The 20,278-nt window shown below is 35.6% G+C and overlaps 1 protein-coding gene across 7 annotated transcripts in view; it reads right to left on the bottom strand.

The window, feature by feature from the left end:
• Positions 1 to 20,278, bottom strand: part of kcnt1b (potassium sodium-activated channel subfamily T member 1b) — a 105,742-nt gene that overhangs the window by 13,404 nt on the left and 72,060 nt on the right. For 3 of the 7 annotated variants that reach the window (XM_077231788.1, XM_077231783.1, XM_077231787.1), the window contains 16 exons: positions 20,154 to 20,202; positions 17,488 to 17,547; positions 16,811 to 16,885; positions 16,389 to 16,472; positions 14,871 to 14,965; positions 13,201 to 13,381; positions 12,778 to 12,942; positions 12,531 to 12,667; positions 7,501 to 7,564; positions 6,856 to 6,964; positions 5,288 to 5,414; positions 4,773 to 4,922; positions 3,437 to 3,672; positions 3,020 to 3,040; positions 1,953 to 2,166; positions 543 to 648 (listed from right to left, as the gene is read on the bottom strand). In XM_077231788.1, coding sequence (XP_077087903.1) covers positions 543 to 648; positions 1,953 to 2,166; positions 3,020 to 3,040; positions 3,437 to 3,672; positions 4,773 to 4,922; positions 5,288 to 5,414; positions 6,856 to 6,964; positions 7,501 to 7,564; positions 12,531 to 12,667; positions 12,778 to 12,942; positions 13,201 to 13,381; positions 14,871 to 14,965; positions 16,389 to 16,472; positions 16,811 to 16,885; positions 17,488 to 17,547; positions 20,154 to 20,202 — 1,873 coding nt within the window. The remainder of the gene's footprint in view (positions 1 to 542; positions 649 to 1,952; positions 2,167 to 3,019; positions 3,041 to 3,436; positions 3,673 to 4,772; positions 4,923 to 5,287; positions 5,415 to 6,855; positions 6,965 to 7,500; positions 7,565 to 12,530; positions 12,668 to 12,777; positions 12,943 to 13,200; positions 13,382 to 14,870; positions 14,966 to 16,388; positions 16,473 to 16,810; positions 16,886 to 17,487; positions 17,548 to 20,153; positions 20,203 to 20,278) is intronic. The other 4 variants (XM_077231789.1, XM_077231786.1, XM_077231784.1 and 1 more) reach the window with 3 other exon arrangements.

Raw genomic sequence — 20,278 nt, forward strand, 5'->3', positions numbered from 1 at the left:
AATATTAATATTAAAACAGAGAATATTGTTACATACTATTATGTTGCAATAAATAAATAAATAAAAAAGTACAATGAAATGAAAGCATTAATAAATAACCAAGCCATGAAATACGTTTATTTATTTCTTATGTCAAATGAAAAAGTGAAATACCATGTGAAATATGTCTAGAAATAAAATGAAATATGACCTGAAATACCTTAAACAGAATGTGAAAAAAGAAAATAAATATGATATGGATCTGAATACATCATGAAATGTGGCAATCAATAAATATAACCATAATGAAAAGGGAGTAAACATAAATAAATAGTATGTGAAATGTATTTATGTAAAACGAAAAGAGACCTTTAATTATTTAATTTAGACCGTTAAATCCCTCCATATGCATTAGCACAACTAAGTTACACATACACAAATAAAAATAAAAATCAGTAAACACTTCATGGACAATTCCACTTTCATTAAACTACCCCATAACAATGAATTAAACTGAATCGGAATATCAGTATTTCAGGGTGAATTAAGATTTATAAACTCACCTTGTCAAGTCGTAAACAACAAAATGGCGCCTTTTGTTGCAGAAGGTGGCACAGAGTTGGGGAGCTTCCAATGTAAGGGGAGTTTGGGGGGTAGCCTTTAATACACCTTGAAAAAGTAGAAGGATATAAAATGTCAAAGGTCTGAGTCTGAATTACAAATAATTCTTCTGTTTAAAAATGCACAGAATATACAGAACATGAACCCCTGACTAACATCAATCAATCTGCAAAGGCCTTATTTTTGAAAGCAGTGCATGTAAATAATCAGTAGAGGGCACTATGAGTGCACTGAACATTCAGCAGGGATCTTCACAAACTCTTACAAAATGTAAAAATGCAGAACGTTTTCTATGAAGGATGTGTGTTTAGGAGTAGGGTTAGGGTCGGTGGATAGAATATATAGTTTCTACAGTAAGAGAGAGAGAGAGAGAGAGAGAGAGAGAGAGAGAGAGAGAGAGAGAGAGAGAGAGAGAGAGAGAGAGAGAGAGAGAGAGAGAGAGAGAGAGAGAGAGAGAGAGAGAGCACTCTGACTGACATAAGCATACGCTGTAATTATTCTGCAGCATGACCGCTGAAAGGCTCTTAGCAACTGATATGTTTAAAGTTCATCTGATCTTCCTGAAAGCTATTAAATGTAATTCAACAATCGCACTAGAGAAAGAGTACAGTAAGTAAATACCTAGAAGTAATTGGGATCAGTAAGATTAAAAAATGTTTTTAAATTAATAGTTTTATTCAGTAAAGATGTATCAAATTGATCAAAAATAGTAGTAAAGAGATGTCTAAAATTACAAAAGGTTTCTACTTCAAATACATGCTGTTCTTTTTAACTTTGAACAAAAAAATGTATCACAGTTTCTACAAAAATATTAGGCAGCACAACTGTTTATCAACATAGTAATAATTAAAAATGTTTCTTGAGCAGCAAATAAGCATATTCGAATGATTTCTGAAGGATCATGTGACACTGAAGACTGGAGTAATGATGCTGATAATTCAGCTTTCCCATCACAGGAATAAATTTCATTTGAACATATATATCAAAATAGCAAACAGTTCATTTCAAAATATTACTGTTTTACTGTATTTTTGATCAAATAAATGCATCCTTTATGAGCATAAGAGACTTCTTTTAAAAACTTTTCAAAATGTTTTTAAACTTGTATACAGAAGTGTATAGGATTTTATTGGCCCCTTTATCATCCAATGGCCATTTTATCAGCCACTTTGTTTTGTTTTGAAAAAGTAATGTTTAGTACAGGAAAAGCACAGCTCTACACATCAAGCCTCATGATTTAAGCCTCATTTCTTTGACATTTGCTGGCTGTTTAAAAAGTCAAAGACAAACGACTCTATTGCTGTTCCCCTTAAAAACCTTATTCATTTTGTACTTTTGACAACATTATTTACTCTATGGCCGGTGCTCCTTCCTCATCGGACTGGTTGGTCTCATCTTCAGAAGGGTCACTGAGAAGATCGCAAGGCAGGATGGCAGAGGAATCTGCGATCTCCAGCACAGGGGCGATGCTGGGTCTCCGACTCCCAGCTCCGTTCTCCGTGGGCAGAGTCAGTTTACTGCTGTCAGCCGGTGGATCTGGATTCTGCAGGTCAATGGCCACAGTTCCTGCAATACAACACAATGCAGCCATGAGAGTGGAGGTTTTCCTTTTCAGCCTGCAGCATGGAAGATGCAGTATGAGGAAATTCATATAGATGCGTTTACCCGGTGAAACAAAATATCTAAAATCTGTTGTCTGATCTGATATCTCAGCTGTGCAAATTTGAGTGCAATGAAAACTGCCAAAGAAATATCATCAATTTTAGCGAACATGACTCAGAATTTAGGTCAATTCCAGTTCATTTCCACCAGCGCATGAGTAAAAACTGAAAAATGTGTGTGTAAATTACTAGAACAATTGGCCTACATAGAGTAGATGATATGAATGTTGAATTATAGCATTTCTAAAATGCACTGAAGTTGACCTCAACCCTGATTTATTGCTTTTTATGAATAAACACTGATTTGCACATTTCAAATCAGTGCTTTGCAACCAAAATCTTTAAGCACAGTGAGGTTTAATTTAAAAAAGGTGAAGGGAAGAAAATGTTTTGAAGGGAAATTCTGCTGTTATCTTGGAGAATGTTCTGCTGCTAAAACGTTAAGTGTAGAAAAAAAAAGAAAAAAAAACCTGTGAAGAAACACAATGGACTAAATGCTTTTATATAATTAATTACGTTAGAGAGTAGTCCAGGGATATTTTACACATGCAAGTGCAGTTACCAAGCCCAATTAGAAAAACAAATCTTCATTAAAACAGCTTGCAGGACAAAAGACTTGACCTGTGAATTCCTAACGGGAATGAACGGGAGAGAAAGGTTTCTGTAAATGTTAACATTTACACAGACATCCACCAATGATGTCTTATGATTTAACTGTGATTTAACTAATGCTATGAAAACCACATGCTCGGACTTACCATATGAAGCAGACTGATCAACTTCAACAAAGGAAAAAACAATAAAAGAAAGTATATTTTATCATGAGCATGAGCATATTTTGATATATTCACTCTGCTGCTTCTGAGTGCTAATTTCAAACCACTAACTGGCATATGTTAACCATATGGAAATCGCATTAAACCAACCCTGAGGCTACACCGTTGTAAACAAATTAAAACTTGTGCTTCATTTGTTTCGGATCTTATGTAACAATAACAACACCCTTAATGTTTAAATCAGTCGTTATTTTGCAGTACCGCTTGGTGCTGCTAGTGGCGCAGAAATTACAGACCGCAGCTTTAAAGAAACTTGTTTTTTTAATTCAACCCTTAGTTTGATTATTAAAAGGCCAAAGGGCTCTTTTAGAGACATGGCGTTCAGGTGCGTTCCCTCACCCATGCTTGCGATGATGCTTTGCACCGGGAGACGAGAGGGAGCGTCATAAACGCCGGTGGACGACAGCCCTTTGCTATGCGTCTCCTCCTGTTTGAAGATGAACGCAGAGTTTTCCTCCTTAGTGATGTTGATGTAGTAGCAGGTATCTGTGGCAGACATGATGTGGCGAGGGCCGGGGTTCAGAAGTATGCTCTTATTCTCTTCTCTCTTCGTGCCAATTAGGCAGACACCGTACCTAAGGAAAAGATTTTTTTTGTATTATATTACATTCAACTTGTCAATAATCCAATAGTGAGCCAATAATCATCATCATCTATAAAGCATCTAAAAGAAGTGCATATAGTAATATATCATGTGAATAAAAGTATTATGATACAAATGGCAAATGAAGAATACACGTGGTAGTAAAGTGCAGTTGACCAATATAGTACAGTATGAGCCATATCAGACTGAGCAAACAAGTGCAAAATACATGATATGCACACTAATGTATATCAGGTAAGATTGCATATATCATGTGTTTAAGATTTGTATTTAGAGAAATTAATACTTTTATTCAGCAAGGATGTAAAGACACTTTTATGTTGCTACAAAAGATTTCCATTTCAATATTTGAACATCAATATATTGTTCTTTTGAACTTTCTAATAATAATAATAATAATAATAATAATAATAATAATAATGTTTTTTGAGCAGCAAATCAGCATATTAGAATGATTTGTGAAGGATCATGTGACAGTGAAGACTGGAGTAATGATGCTGAAAATTCTGCTTTGCATCACAGGAATTATTAACAGTTGAAAATATATTGAAGTGGAAAACATTTATTTTAAATTGTAATAATATTTCACAAAATTATTGTTATAACTGTTCACTGTATTTTTTTTTTTTAACTTAAGATAACTTTTTTTAAATTCTGTCAGTTTAAATACAGCGGACACATCAACTGGATAAATACAGTAAATTAAGTTTAGTTTACTAAAAGATTTTTACAGTGTATTTTTTATCAAACAATTGCAACCCTACATATGAGACTTCTTCAAAATATAAAGAATATTAAATGGTGGTGTAAGTAGGGATTGTGATTAAAAATATCATGAATAAAATTCAAAAAGGTGTAAAATGCAAACAGTGGTGTGCAAAACAGGGGAACAGGAAAATGTGAAAAATACAAGCATGCTCAGTCAATTGATTGATGCGTTTTTCAAAGCATTTATCAAGAGGCACAAAAAATGTCATATTTTCCGGAGGGTTTATAAAATAATAATTTCACATACATCCGAATAGTGAATCGTGCATCTAACTAAATTTTAAATGCTCAACAATCACTCACTTTTTATGTGCATGGAAGGAGGCATAAGTGAAACTCTTCCCGTCATATTCGCCAAAGAACTTGCTGTCCATCAAACGGATGTGGTAAACTTCATTCCCGGAGCAACGGCCATACGTCCTCTGCCACTGTTCTGGAGATGTCTGTCCCTCCCTGAAACCCCAAACACACAGTTAAAATGCAAGTGCTAAGACAACACTACTCCAAAAAACAGTGGGAAACTATTGTGGGATCATTTGAGTTTCCTAATGAAATGGTTTACCCAGCAAGTTCAGGTGACCGTAAAGTCAGTCTCCCTCTGACAAATGATCACATAAATTTTAATGCCATTGATCGGCTCTCCTGGCAAATCTGCTCTGGCTAATTATTTGTGACACTATTATTTGTTAGGGATCACGGAATTGGAAAGGTTACGCGAGGAGCCATTATTCATTAGTAAATCCTTCAATAAAATAAACAGCATTTCAGGAAACACTTACATCAGCTGTCAAATGAAAGAGGAAGACATTGGTACTCACTGTCCACGAGACGTGTGCACCAGCAATGTGACCAGTGTAGAGGTGGCTGGACACACACAGTTGAGGGCCAGCATGGCATACTTGAACTCCTCTTCACACACCACATGATCTAGAAAACAAAACATACCTACACATAATCTATGTGAGAATAATATAATATAATATAATATAATATAATATAATATAATATAATATAATATATAACATGCACTGATTGCTATGACGACTCTCTCTCTCTCTCTCTATCTATCTCTCTCTATCTCTCTCACTCTCTCTCTCTCTCTCTCTCTCTCTCTATATATATATATATATATGTAGTTAGTTACATTCAGTCTCACTTTCAATATTACAGAATGATCAGGTTGAAACACTTGATGTTCTCTCAAAAATAAATTAATTTCAACAACAAATCTCAAATAATAAAGCACCAAGCAAAGATGGACTTCCTACTGAATTCTATATACACTTCTATCGGAGACATAATGAAATTGAAAAACACCCCAGTTCCACCACACTTGTGAACTGCCCAAATCTCAGAACTTCTAAAGCTGAAAAAAAAATCATTTAAAAATCTGGCGTCACCACCCCATATCACTAATCAACATTGCATCAACATCATCAGAACAGCAATAACACCCAGACTTGAATCGGTCATCTTATTTACCAAATTGGTTTCATTACTGGCAGATACTCTTCAAATGAGAGATACTGTCCTTTTAATGTAATTCATTTATCTAGGAAAAAAAATAATTTTCTTAACGTGAGATGCAGAAAAAGCAATTGACAGAGTTAACTGGACTTTTCTTTTAGTGAAGCTAAGAATATATAAACCCCCCAACCATCATTGCCATCATATAACACTTTTCAGATCCCAAAAACATCATTTAGTAGCACATTCTAACATATACCAAATATTGATCTTTAAAATTACAATCAGTACTAACTTATGACTAGCCCATTTTCATCTAAAACACAAAAATACTTTACGGTTAAAATGTTTTTTTTTCTCCTCCATTATTTGCCGTTCTCAAGGTGTTTTTATAGCACATTAAGGGGCATATTAATCCCTCTAAAACTTAATCTCTTCTGCTAAACAAACAGATGTAAATGCAAATGCAGTGACCCTAGAGGTGGAGGCAGTGCTACACTTACAAAGTGGATACTCATAACCATGAAAGACTTTAATGAGGATGATGACTTGGGAGGCGGAGGGTGTAGAATCCAGAAAGATCTATATTTATTATTCATACAGACAAACACACACAAGCTACAACCATATATACCACAATAATTGCTAACAGATGGCTGATACACATTACACCCATGTCTAATCATCAGGATAGTTTTTACATTTCACCCTTTAATTGATGTATTTTGTGTTAATAAATCAAAATACATTTAAATGTTTGAAAAAAAAGAGTTGCTTTTAAAATGAAAATAAATTTTAAGGACATATTGGTAAAAAAAATTATGACTATGAAGAAAAAATACGAATTAGATTTTTGAAGGACGGATGAATGCTATACTTCATAATATATTAATTGACCTCAGGAAGGGAAAAGACTCACCTGCAAATTTGACATGGAATTTGTTCTCAGGTTTGAGGATCTGGACATATAGAGGACAGTTTGGAGCAAAGTCCTTCACAGCCCACGCTCGCAGAATGGTTTGATGATCCTATAAGAAGAGACAGCGTTCTTATAGTGTGATGATGTGCAAACTTACATTCATTTTACATTATTGATGTATTTGTATATATGAAGAGAAACAATAAAAACACTGTAATATTCAGATTGAAATTCATTAATGGCAACTATTTTAGCAATCGATAATTCTGTTGATTATTTATTTGATTAATTGTTTAAACAAATATGTGAGGTTTTTAGCTTTTATAATATATGCTATTTATGTGCATAAACAATTTATAAAGGTTAAGCCTACAATATGATAAAACTAAAAAAAATCTAACTGAAAGATGAAAACAATAATACAATTTTAATAAAGTATGAAAAACTAGCATATAGGCTTCAAGCTTCTCTCTAGCTTTAAGATTACTTGCAATCCAGTTAAGATTTCAAGTTTCTATTATGGTTCATTAAAAAAGTGAATACTGTTTTGATCAAAATAATTGGGTTTCTTGCCTTGTGCTTGGGAAAATGTATTTCTTTATTGACTTATTTTGGCAAGGAACGGTATAAAATGTCTTTATTTACGGCTGCGGTGCGGTCCACTTCATTTCTGCTGCTGAGGATGAAGCACGCCTCTGCATCGTCCATCCTGCAGAACACACAACATCATGACACATCAGTCTCACTGAGAAAGGACACTTCACTATGCTATCTTCTATCTATACTACCCATAAAGCGAATTCCTCAAGAAGGACTGCACATATGTGTATGCATGAATGTGCCGGGGATAGGTAATTATTGCCATGTATCTCACATTTCTCAGGGTCAATTTCACGGTATACTAGTCTCACTATAGCAGTATGTTATTTCTCATTGACAAAGGTGCCATTAACATTCTGCCGGTTTTCCCACTCCTAATGTTTTCTGGACGTGTTTAAGGTTCCAAGTAACCAGAATCTGTGACATGCTGTCAATAGCCATAGTAAATCTTTTAGCCATTAGTTTGTAAAAACAAGCAAAAATTGTGTGTAATGCTCTGACAATGTAAGTCTGTGTTGTACGCCATTGCAATAGGACAGATGTAATAAAATACACACTCCTTCTAAAGTACAACCACAAGACACTGCTAAATTCAGCATCACATTACAGTTACAAAAATTACCAGTGTGTGTTTGTGGAATGTACTGTATTGTGAGATTATAAAAAAAGTATTTTTGTGCATTAACTGCAGCATTGATTTTGAGAGAATCTTTGATGCGGTGAAGTCCTTTAAAGCAAATAAAACTGTGATGAGAATAATCTCTCTGGAGCTGCAGGGAAATTATATAATGACAACAGTGATTGTGAAGCAGCAGACAGGAAAATTATAAATCCATGTCCTGATTTTAAGAGCCCTACAAACAATAAGCAGGCATAGAAAAAATCTACTATGCTACAATAAAATATTAGTGATGTACACCATGTGTAGATATATAATCAGTTTTACATATAGTATAGTATTTATAGTAGTTTTGAATGGTCATCAAAGCAGAACATTTTTTTTGGGAAGCAGCTGGTGTGGTGAAAGTTTAGCAGTAGCGGCAAACTGCAATACAGTTCTAAGCAGCAAAACCATAACTCCTTGGTGACAACTGACCTGTGCTGAAACGGCAAGTTTCAAGGCCCTTCAATACAAGTGCTATAAAAATATGAGCTGCAGTGCACATTCCGCTTTTAAACCCTTGACAATGCTTGATCGTATAGACTTCAATTCAGTGAATTACTGCTAGAAAACAAATCGACAATGACATGTGGACAAGTCACAGAGGCTTTCGATAGAGCTTGTTTCAAACCCAAAACATACAGTACTGTGAGGAATTCTGATTGGCAAAAGAAATTAAAGCACTCATAACATGCATAATTCATTTTTTTCTGCATAGAGACTTCTAACAAAAAAAAAGGCAATCTCCTCATGAAGTCCAAAATTTCCAACCTTCCAATTACAACACAGAGATTACACAACCGGCCAGGAAACTTTAGACAGACTGAGATTTATGAGAAATTCATGCACTGGAATATGAAGTAGGCATATTGAGACAGATTTGCTGCATTTATAATGAAGGAATATGGTCGATTTTAAATGCAGTTACACTGCAAGAAAAAGCACATATATTATCCTTACATTTCAAGACTTCTTTAATAAGGAACAGATGGGCTTCAGGCTGGTGTCAGATTTGGCTCTGATGGTGGAGCTTGCAGGTTTACTTTAATTTTCCACACAGACTAATTTAGTTTTTTGGGAGGCTGTCCAAAGCATCCATTTGGAAACAGTTAATCAGTAGGCCTACGCTCGCTTAAATTATAGAAATGACACACTGATGTACTGTATATCACTGTTAAAATATGACATCATACTTATGACTCAAGTTTACTAACAGCTCTTTCACTCTTAGACTCTGAAAAGCCGGAAACACAAGTTGTCTTTCACAGAGAATAATGAGATTTTGCTAATTTAATTAGCTTAGCTCGCCATTAGGCCAAATCTTACCGGTGAAGCATTGCTGTGCACTTTATAGTGAGACATAAATCTGTCTGCCACAATTGCTGTTTTAAGTACCATTCTTGAAAGTTGTACTATTGACGTCTACATTTGATAGGCAATGGGGCTGCAAGTCATCTTGCTCATTTTAAAACTATTCAATTAAAGAACTGCACACCATATCTTCTCCTGTCCTTAAATATTTTTGGCGAATACAACTCTGAACATACTGATGAATGTACAAGAGCTCTCGCTGACAGGCAACACGAGGAATTAAGGTTTCTGACACTATTAATTCGGAGGTCAATTCTCAAATGTTCTCAGTAATTTAGTCATAGTATTATGTAGTAATGTATTAAAAAAACGACTTGAAAGGATGAAATCACTTGCAGCTATTCAGATCAATTTGCAGATATATTAGACTGGTCTCTCTGTCAACTTAATGGCTCTCTTATAGACTCAGACACAGAGTCAGAACCTCAAATCCAACTAACTGAAAGCTGACTTTGATTAAAAAAAAAAAGTACACTTAAAGTCCAGGGTTTTTCTTTCGTCGTCGGTCTTGATCCTGGCACACTAAGTGCCATTACTAATTTTTTAAGTAAAAGAGAAATACTGTTTTTGTTTAGTGTAAAAGAGGACATTTTTGACATTTTGTTCCACATGGGACAAAACGCCACATGAGTTTTGTGCAACACAAGGTCAGATATACAATCAGTTTGAATCAAATGACCTGTGGAAGAAGTGATTGGATTACATTGAATAAATGCGTGATTTCAATCATGAAAACTCTCTGAGTAGTTTTGGCATGTTAATGACTATGGGAATTTTAATGTATTTGGTCTTGGTGGACTAGATCTGCGACCCACATTGCTGCTGCTGCAGAGCAAGTACAGTATGGACTTGCTACAGCCAATAGATACACAGACTCGCTAATGTGAGTAGATTATGTAAGATATGCTGCTCCTGCATAAATAGACATACATAACATAAATACCATAGCAGATCTAGACAGGTGGAGCTGGGGAGGTGGAGGGTTTCAGAGTAACTCTGATAGCATGCTGAATCAGACAATTTAAATGATAAGCAAGAAATCTCAGGGCAATCGGCGTGTGCCATGTGGTAAAGGTGTTATTGCTTGCAATTTGCCAGCCCCATCTAGAGTCCCATGACTGAACTAAATATTTAAACAGCTTTTAACCAACAATAATTGTTCAACATCATTTTCAAATATCATTTTTGTTTCAAAGCTGCATTTAAAATCCACTGGAATTTTAAATCTGAATGGTCATGTAAATGGACATGACACTTCTATAAAAGCATATCCAAAATTACAATTGTTTCATTTCTTAGCTCTTATAACATCTTAGTCTAATCATGAGCAAAATGCATCCACGATTTCCATTACACGAGAGTAGATGTTAAAACTTCATGCTGATTTGTACTCGGCTTTCGCCAAGATAATCACCAACTAAGACGTAGCTTTACAGTAACCTATGCTTCTCCATCCATTTACGCTTCTTTCCATCTGGTGACGTGAATCTTCTGTCTGGTGTTAATACAGTGTATTGCGCGTCAGCACACACAACGGCTGCAACCACAGTGCGGTCCCCCATAACAACCCTCTGGATTTAGCGGAGTAGGGAACATCTCTAGGGTCTTCAAGTGGGCACCTTCCGTCCTCAGTGTTTCGTCGACTAGCCCACGACACCTCAAGAGGGCTCGACAGTGACTCTGGCGTCCCAGAGTCACCCCCCTCCGTCCCCCACTCAACTCAGCCCAGCTTACTGACCTCTACTTCCCTCTTGCTGCTGAGACCTAACCACAATCTCACAATCTCTCCGCAACCCAACCATACGCGCCAACCCGTTTGACTAAGGCTGTCGAGCCCCACTGGTGCGTTAATATGCAGTTTCAGTGGCAACGGTTCCGTATGGCATACCACCTACCACAAAACACAATATCTGCCCCACCACCCGTCATTCACGCAATATACACAGGAACGTAATGACTGTAAATACTATACAACCTATACAAATAAACCAACAGTTGCTGCTGAGACCTAACCACAATCTCACCGCAACCCAACCATACGCGCCAACCCGTTTGACTAAGGCTGTCGAGCCCCACTGGTGCGTTAATATGCAGTTTCAGTGGCAACGGTTCCGTATGGCATACCACAAAACACAATATCTGCCCAACCACCCGTCATTCACGCAATATATACAGGAACGTAATGACTGTAAATACTATACAACCTATACAAATAAACCAACAGACCTTTCAAGTTTTCAAGAATTCTACGAAACCGTAGCATGGCGGCCTGTATATAACCAAGGGACCTTTTTTAGAAAAAAAAAATGGTAACACAAAGTTTAGGGTCCAATTCTCATTATTAACTAGTTGTTTATAATCATGCATATTACCATTGACTGTTTATTAGTACTTATAAAGCACATATTAATGCCTTATTCTGCATGACCATATTCTACATTCCTTAATCCTACCCAATACTTAAACATAACTACTACCTTACTAACTATTCTTAAGCAGTTTATGTCAGGACCACTATAGTTAAATACGATTGACAATTAGCATACAGCTAGGATTGGCGGTATTGTTCTGTTCTGGGCAAGAATTCCCTGCGCATCCATGCAGCCTAGCATGGATAAGAGCAAGGAGAGCAGCAATAACCTACTTAGGGTAAACAGAACAGAACCAACATGAATGTATTGCAGATATCATTCATTCAAGATTTTAAAGTACAACATAATTCGAGAATTTATTCTGATTCAAGGGGAATCAGATTGCCAAATACTGACTGGACGAGAGGAGGAGCTGGGGATGGAGGAGGGTAATTAGCTACATAACTTTTAGAATTGCAATAAAGCTGCTGCTAATACTGAAGGAGCTTATATATGTATACAGTGATTGGCGTCGTATTCCTATACTGTAGGTAGGCGTGTGTTAGCTGAGAGTCGTGACCTGCCAATTACCTGACGCTACGCTTAATAATTAGGAGTTTATTGAGGGAAAAGTCATAGTTAATAATGAGAATTGGACCCTAAACTAAAGTGTGACCAAATGAAAAACCTACTTAGCCCTCATCAGATCTTGGTCCTTCAGTGCAGAGCCTTGGAGGTAGATGACCCGTTGAGACCACAGCGGGATCTGCAGAATACGCCGCACCTGGATGTCCATCTCCGTGGGACAGAGTATCACCACATAATAATCCTAGACATTTGAGAAATGTTACTACTACCATCACACACTGAGCTAGCTTAACATATTAGCAATACACAGAACAATAATAAACACTCACATATACGGGTTTATGCATGTACCTGTAGTCTCGGGTGGGCATAGAACTCATTGAGGAAATCCATGAGCAAGTCTATTTTGAGTGAAGTGACACAGAGAACCACATGTTTCTCTGTCTGAGCACGGTGTCTGCTGTAGTTTCCACCTGACTTCTGCCTCTCCATCCAAAGATACGCCAACTCCTCAAACTGGTGTTGAAATGAGAGACAGAAAGCAAATACTGTGTAAATGCAGTACATTTTTACTAGTACCACTCATTTCTGCTTTAATCATCTAAAAAATTAAAAGCAAACAGTGCTTGCGAGGTTGCATCTCCATCCATTCAGCTGTGTAAATGTACTCATAAATAAGCAGTAATTAGGAGTTTATTTAAGCAAAAGTCACAGTGAATAGAGAGAACATAAAGGAATCTGCTGATTGTGCTGTTTGTGGGCTGATCGTGGCACCTGTAATGGCAGCACCACCAGAGCCACACAGATCATGATGACCACCAGTAGCTGAGAGGGCCAGATTTTGGGTGTGACATCTCCATAACCAACAGTCGAGAAGGTGACGATGCAGAAATATAAAGAGTCGAAGAGGGTGAGACTCTTTCCTGCCCGCTCGAGATGCTGAATCCCACAAGCCCTAAAGAGCATTACAAAACATTTCAGGAAACAATATAGAAAATATTCATTACTTAAAATAAATTCGGCATCATGGAACTTTTATAGTTGGAAAGACATTCCATTAATAGAATTCAGTAGAGCTGCTCAGTCACGATGTCAATTTGTAGGTTTGCCCAGAAGGCCATTTCACCATGGGCTCCCTCAGGAATTTCAAATGGGTTTTTAAAATAGCGGTTTTTCGATTTGAGTAAAATGAGGTCTGTGGTTAACATTATTTCAAGAGACTTTCCCATTTGTTCTACAAAAAAATTGACATAGAGTCATACCTCAAAAGGGAATTTTAAAACTAATTGAATTAATAATGTAAATACGTAAGTACTAAAAAAAGTTGTCTGATTCATCATGTGGAAGTTGTAGTCCTTAGGTAAGAACATTATTCTGACATTTGCCTTTATTTTGGTAAAGGGGTGTCAAATATATATGCAAATATAAGCCAATACAGAATACAACATAGGATAATGAGGATAATAACATGAGGTTAATTAAGGACCTGTAAAAGACAAAATTTGACTTCAAGTTTTAGGAGTTTCAATAATTTCCTATGCACTCAAATAGAGTGCAACAGTTGGGTTCCAAAATAGGCCTACCATTTATATTCTCCACATAGAAAGTGTTTTATTTAAACATAAAAAAGTATATCTTGTACAAGACAGACTTATATACTTAAATAAAAATCATAATATATACATTTTACTGACATTTTATTTACATTTTAAAAAAGTTTTTTATTTTAATATATTTTAAAATGTAATGTTCAGTGGCCATAACTCCAGTCTTCAGTGTCACATGATCCTTAAGAAATAATTCAAATATTATCAATGTTTAAAACAGTTCTGCTGCTTAATATTTTTATGGAAAATGTAATACATGTATTCATTTTTGGATTCTGTGGATTCTGTTTTTATATATATATTTATGTATGTATACAATATATTTATATAATATGTTTGACTATTTTGCAATAAACGATTATTTTCATATACTTCATGTGCTCGGTGACCCACATTGTATTATAAAAGATGTTAATTTCACAGTCTTGTACCTTTGTCTTTGTCCTTTGTTTAAAACAAAGTTTGTGAAATTGTGATTCATCTCAGAGCTGGGTGCTTTATGGCTTACATATCTTTATGAAGGATTCTTTGTAAATCCCTATGGAGAAAATTAATGGGAAAAATACTTCCAGAACCCAGACTTCTGAAAACGGGGAAGCTGTGACTGTTGTGCTATATTAAATACTCAGTAGATTTCGTTCAATATTCCTAAAAAATGGTAGCATCTTTTTTTGACACAATTTTAAAAAAAAAAGTAAATTCGGATTAACTGATGTACATTATTGATCAGGACGGTTAATACATAACCGTGTGACTGTTTCAGATCTGCAGCATTAGATTACAAGCCTGTAAAAGGCTGAATCCCCATCAGGGATATGAGAGATCAAAGAGCTTTACCCAGTGAAGACCAGACAGAGCAGTGTACAGATCAGAATGAGGACCTGGTTAAACATGGCAGAGTGTGTGCGCTGAATGGCACGATGGAGATCATTCTAGAAAGTAACAGAGATAAGTGAGAGAGATCTCTTTTGTCAAGAGACTAAGCAAAGGCAAGAATACAAGAATAACACACACACACACAATGCAGGCAACGTGAGCTATCTGTAAAAGCCCTGTTCTGAAAGAGGTCTGCCTATTTAAGAGCCTGCTTTAAAAAGAACTTAATAACCTTCATTATCTTCCAGGTCTAGTGCTTCATTATCAGGTCTAGTGCTCCTCACACAATTAAATATTCTATTCCTATATTCTAATATTGTATAGAGATATAGGCTACATGTATGTTAAAGGTAGGGTAGGCATTTTTTTTATAAACACATTTTGTTATACTCTGTTCACATCCTGATAGCAATCAACAATATAAGTGGTATGAATATAAAAACATGTACATATATCTCCTGTGGAAGTCTCAGGAACAAAAAGATATTCATCCAATGCAATGACCGAATGCTATGATATGATGTCCTACATGCCTGTCAACATTTGTATTTCCATACCTCCACCCTGGCGCGCAGACATCTCACGTCATCAGCGCCTTACATAAGGCTATGCAGAGTTGTAGAGCGCCACAAATAAACCAGCCACCTTCTACAGTTCTTCCTGAACCAAAACAACGATCTCATGCTGCGTTCACGCCATCTTAACTGTAATTACGAGATGGCAAACCGTGATGTTGTACCTGGAGCTGTTCACATAAACTCGATAGTGTCAACACTATTTATGCCGACATGAATGTTCAGCTGTCAGGTGAGGTGGCACAAGTCAGAGCTCTGTAATTTGTTAACATTCATTATTATTGTACTGTTATGTGCTTTGAGACATGAGGTAATTTAACGCCATTTCTTGTGACGCTTAGTGCGCTGTGTGCGTTCATGTGTTTTGGAGGAGGTGTGGCTTTGGAGACACTCTGGAGAGAGGGTGGTATCCACTGCTTTCAAAGCTAGCTTGCTATTGCTAGTCTCTCTGAGATTGCCTACCCTACCTTTAATTACAGTGCCGTGACCAAGGGATCAGGACTTAAATGGCTCCTTTATTTAGTTTGGTAATTATCATCTCTCTAGGAAAATATTAGGAAAGTATGGGGGTAAAACAGACAAATCTTCAAGGCAGTGTCACATTTTAGTGGTTGCAAGCATTCTCTTTTACTAATATCTTGTCTTAAAGCATTTGTAAAAGGACATTCCCCCTGCCAGGTTTTCTCTGGCCATTTGACCTGACCATCTGGCAGGGAAGGGAATGCTGGCACCCTCTCAGGTTTTGCTCATTGATGATGCATTTTCATTTGTCAAGTGCATAATGAAGTAAAGCTTCCCAACACAGTGATATCATCAAACAATAGCGATGTTATTCAGCTAAAACACCTAATAAGATGTCCTGCAGGCATGTAAAATCCACTACACAGCTGCACACGCTACTTACAATCATGTTCTCCAGCGCTGATTTGGCAAGCCAACAATTAAGAAACACAGGAACAAATATGTTTCTTAGCGGAGGCCAAAAGATCTACAAAAAAATATAAAATAATATTTATAACAGAAAAGCTGTGTGCCTTTCCATAGCTTTTACATTTGTAATGCAATTAGAACAAAATGATTAAACAACTTATAATTTGTTCTCAATAACTGCAGGTCAAAAAATTGCTATTTGTTACTTGGCTAATTGTTACATTTTAGAAATTATTATTCCTTCTCACGACTGACTTTCAGGTATCAATGGCTACTTATATAATTACACTCAATCACAACAATATAACAGTCCTCAACAATTACTATCAACAACGATTTTGTGAAGGCAGCAACTTGATACGTGCTTCTGTGTCCACCAGAACCATCATTACTTACTGTAATTATAAATGGCACTGTATTGATCATCTCAATGATGAAGGAGATTTGGAAAATTTGCTCCCAAATATTCCCCTAGAAATGAAATAAATATGAGCTACACCGCAGAAGAATCAAAGAGTACTAAAATGCAGATTTAAAAAAAAATCAGAACACAAAACGGTCTGCATCCTAATTCACTACTGCATGTCTTTCATAAACAGTATTTGACAAATTGGAATTAGTGCATCCCAAATTACAGTGTGATAATAGTCAAATGTACTTGTATTGTAAATAGTTTGCTGTGTGGGGATTTTAACATATTTTAATAGTATGTCAGTTTATAGGTGAAGTGTGTACAAGTTTTCTTACATCCCACTATTACTGCATGTGCAGAGACAGCTATGTATATGTCAGACACCTATTGACTTCCCAGAAAAGTGTATACTGCCCAAGTATAATATATTAAGTGGGCAAACTGGGATGGAGTCTTTAATTACAACAAAGATTACTTTCAACTCCCAACAACAGAAAAACAAGTTAGAGAAGTTTTTTTTTCTGTTAAAAGCAAGGACCAATTCCCATTATAGGGAAACTAAAGAAACAAAGAGATCCTTTAGCAGCACAAGAGGAGCTGAAATGGTCAGATTTAATTTAGATCAGTGGTTAGAAAGCTCACAAGGGCAGAATAATCTTACCTTATAGCTGAGATACACCAGGAGCATTGCTTGCAAGAAGCTAATTAAGGCCACTGTTACCTGTGGTGCAGGAAACATAATCATAATTTTGATTAGCAGAGTATCAATATCAGAGTCTAATGAGAAATAACTCTTATCACAGTCTGAGTTCCGTCAGAGTGAGAGATGTAATTAGTAGTCATAAAGAAATGGGAACAGTGATGTACACTCTTAAAAATAAAGGTCCATCAATGCAAAACGCTCCTAGGGTCTGTCCTATAAAACTGTCCGCTTTGTAGGATGACTGAGAGAGTAATTGGTGAACTTTATATAAAGTTTATATCATTCTGTTAGTCTGTGTTCCAGACAGACTGAGGTGGGTATTTTAAATGTTTTATTCAAGTCATTCCATTATGCCAGTTAATAGCGAGAAGAAACAGTCTTTATAAGAGAGTCATTAATTCACTCAACTTATTAATTTAAAGCACACTGATTAATTAAGGATCCAAACAAATGACTGATTTTATGATGTATATTGTTTGAATTACTCACTAAACCGATTAGTCCAAATGCGATTTCTCATTTGAGTCATTCACTCAGCTGATTCATTCAAAGCACCTGATTCATTCAGGAATGAAACAAGTTACTGTTTTTATATATGCACTATTGAATCATTGACTCAATCAATGTTTTCGAAAACACTGATTCAATCAGGAATGAAACATTTCTACAGTTGCTTTGGCTTAGTTTGGAATTATTTTGTTGGAGAAGCAAGAACCTGTCAATATTGTGTCTAAAATATAACTCAATATTAACTTCTTGTTTATTGAACTGATGTATAAAAGCAATGTTACACCCAGAGTAGTGATAAGGATTTTCTAAACCACTAAAACACTGTTTTTAAAGGAATATATTTCAAAAGGTTTGTTTTACAATGTAAAAATTGTATTTAAAGGGGACCTATTATACAATTCACTTGTACATGGTGTTCGAATATAAATGTGTGTAGACAACCACCCTATAATGGTGAAAATCCACCCACTTCTCTTTTTGTAAGCCCCATAATTAGCTGTAGATTCTAGCATATGTGACGTCAAATATGCTAAGGCGGACTTTGCCCTATTATTATTAGTGAGTGAGCTGTACACAGTCTGCCATGTTTATCTCCTCGAGTATTTTACAGCAGCATTCAAGTAAGGAAAGTGTTCTTATTAATGCTACTAAAGTTAATTTAATCAAGAGCAATGAGTGATTTTCTGTTTTTTTAACAATTTGTTTTATTCATATTATCAGCATATATAGCAGTACTGTATATTATGCTGCTTTCACTTTAATGCACAGATCTAAAATACACATGAAATTTCTTTACTTGCTGTTTACATTCATGTGTATTTGACAGTTTAAAGTCAATAACACATGAAAGAGAAATTAGTTTAATTACATCAGTAGAATGGATTCTAACGCCGCCTCAGCCTCGTTGTTACAGACAGCCAGCTTTCTGTGCGGGTGCTTCGGATGTGTGCACACAAAAAAAAAAAAACATATATTAGAAGTTTAGACTGAGATATGAGTTATGAATTTAGATTTACCCATGGCTGTTTTTCAAATGACCATAACAGATTTACAATAAAATATTTAAGTTTTAGCCAACTCAATGTTCCACCTTTGGATTAATTATTAATTTTTGTTTTGCAATTTTTATACTGCCGTGGAATTTATTCAAGTGTACCTGTTTCCTGGAAAAAATATTTCCAATCTATGATGTTATGAATAAAACAAATTTTATGATTACCCCAAGTTGTAATTACAATTATAAATTATATAACTAAACAAATTAATAATTAATTAGATGAAACTGTGCGCTTGAATTTGTCGTTGCATCATACATCCTATGCTGTCCAGTGAATTATTATTCATCTTTATTGTCTATTAGGGTATTTTAGTAATTTAAATAACATGGGTTATCTTAATATGTGATTAATGACATTTTATTATAATATTACACCACCCAAATATGTATTTATTTCCCACTTTCTCGTTGTCATTGCAGGCTGGTTTAGCCAATATTCACCGTTAAGAAAAGTGATTAGAGTAGCTTGCTTAAAATAGCCTTGAACATAAAACAACAGGACAAAAACATAGTTGATGACTAAAAATTATTATTTCATAATTCATCATTTTCCGACTCTAGACATTACATTGTGAAGACAGGGGCATAATACAGTGACATAATATGTTTTTTAGCCATATCAAAACAGTAAACATGTGCACAGATACATTTTTCCCGCTGGTGGTTCTAGTGTTAAAACACATGCATATAATAAACTTTCATGATAATGAAGAGCTGCAATGTCACGTGATCCAAATCCAAACAGATGTTTTAGTTTTTGGCAGAGCACAAACGGTGGGGAGCAGCAGTACATTTGCATTTAAAGATACATGCACGGAAACCACGTTGTTCCTTCCACTCAAAAATGGCCATTTACAACATGGTATAAAAAATTATCTGTGGCGTATTTTAAGCTGAAACTTTACAGACACATTCTGGGAACACCTGAGATTTATATTAAATCTTATAAAAAGGGGCATAATAGGTCCCCTTAAAGTCACACTGTAAAATTATTTTGGTTCTACCTGGAACCTTTATTTTTAAGAGTGTGGTTTCTAAAAAACAAATCTCAATCTACCTGTATTGCCCATACAGGAACTCTCCTATTCACCCAAAATATTAACTCCCTTCAAGAAACACAGAACAAGAAACACAAACAGATATGAGACAATTAGAGACAATATTAAAGGAGTTAAGTATTTA

Source organism: Siphateles boraxobius, unplaced genomic scaffold (genome assembly GCF_051911475.1).
Source record: "Siphateles boraxobius isolate OS27281-9 unplaced genomic scaffold, OSU_SipBor_1 16, whole genome shotgun sequence".
Classification (NCBI taxonomy): Eukaryota; Metazoa; Chordata; class Actinopteri; order Cypriniformes; family Leuciscidae; genus Siphateles; species Siphateles boraxobius.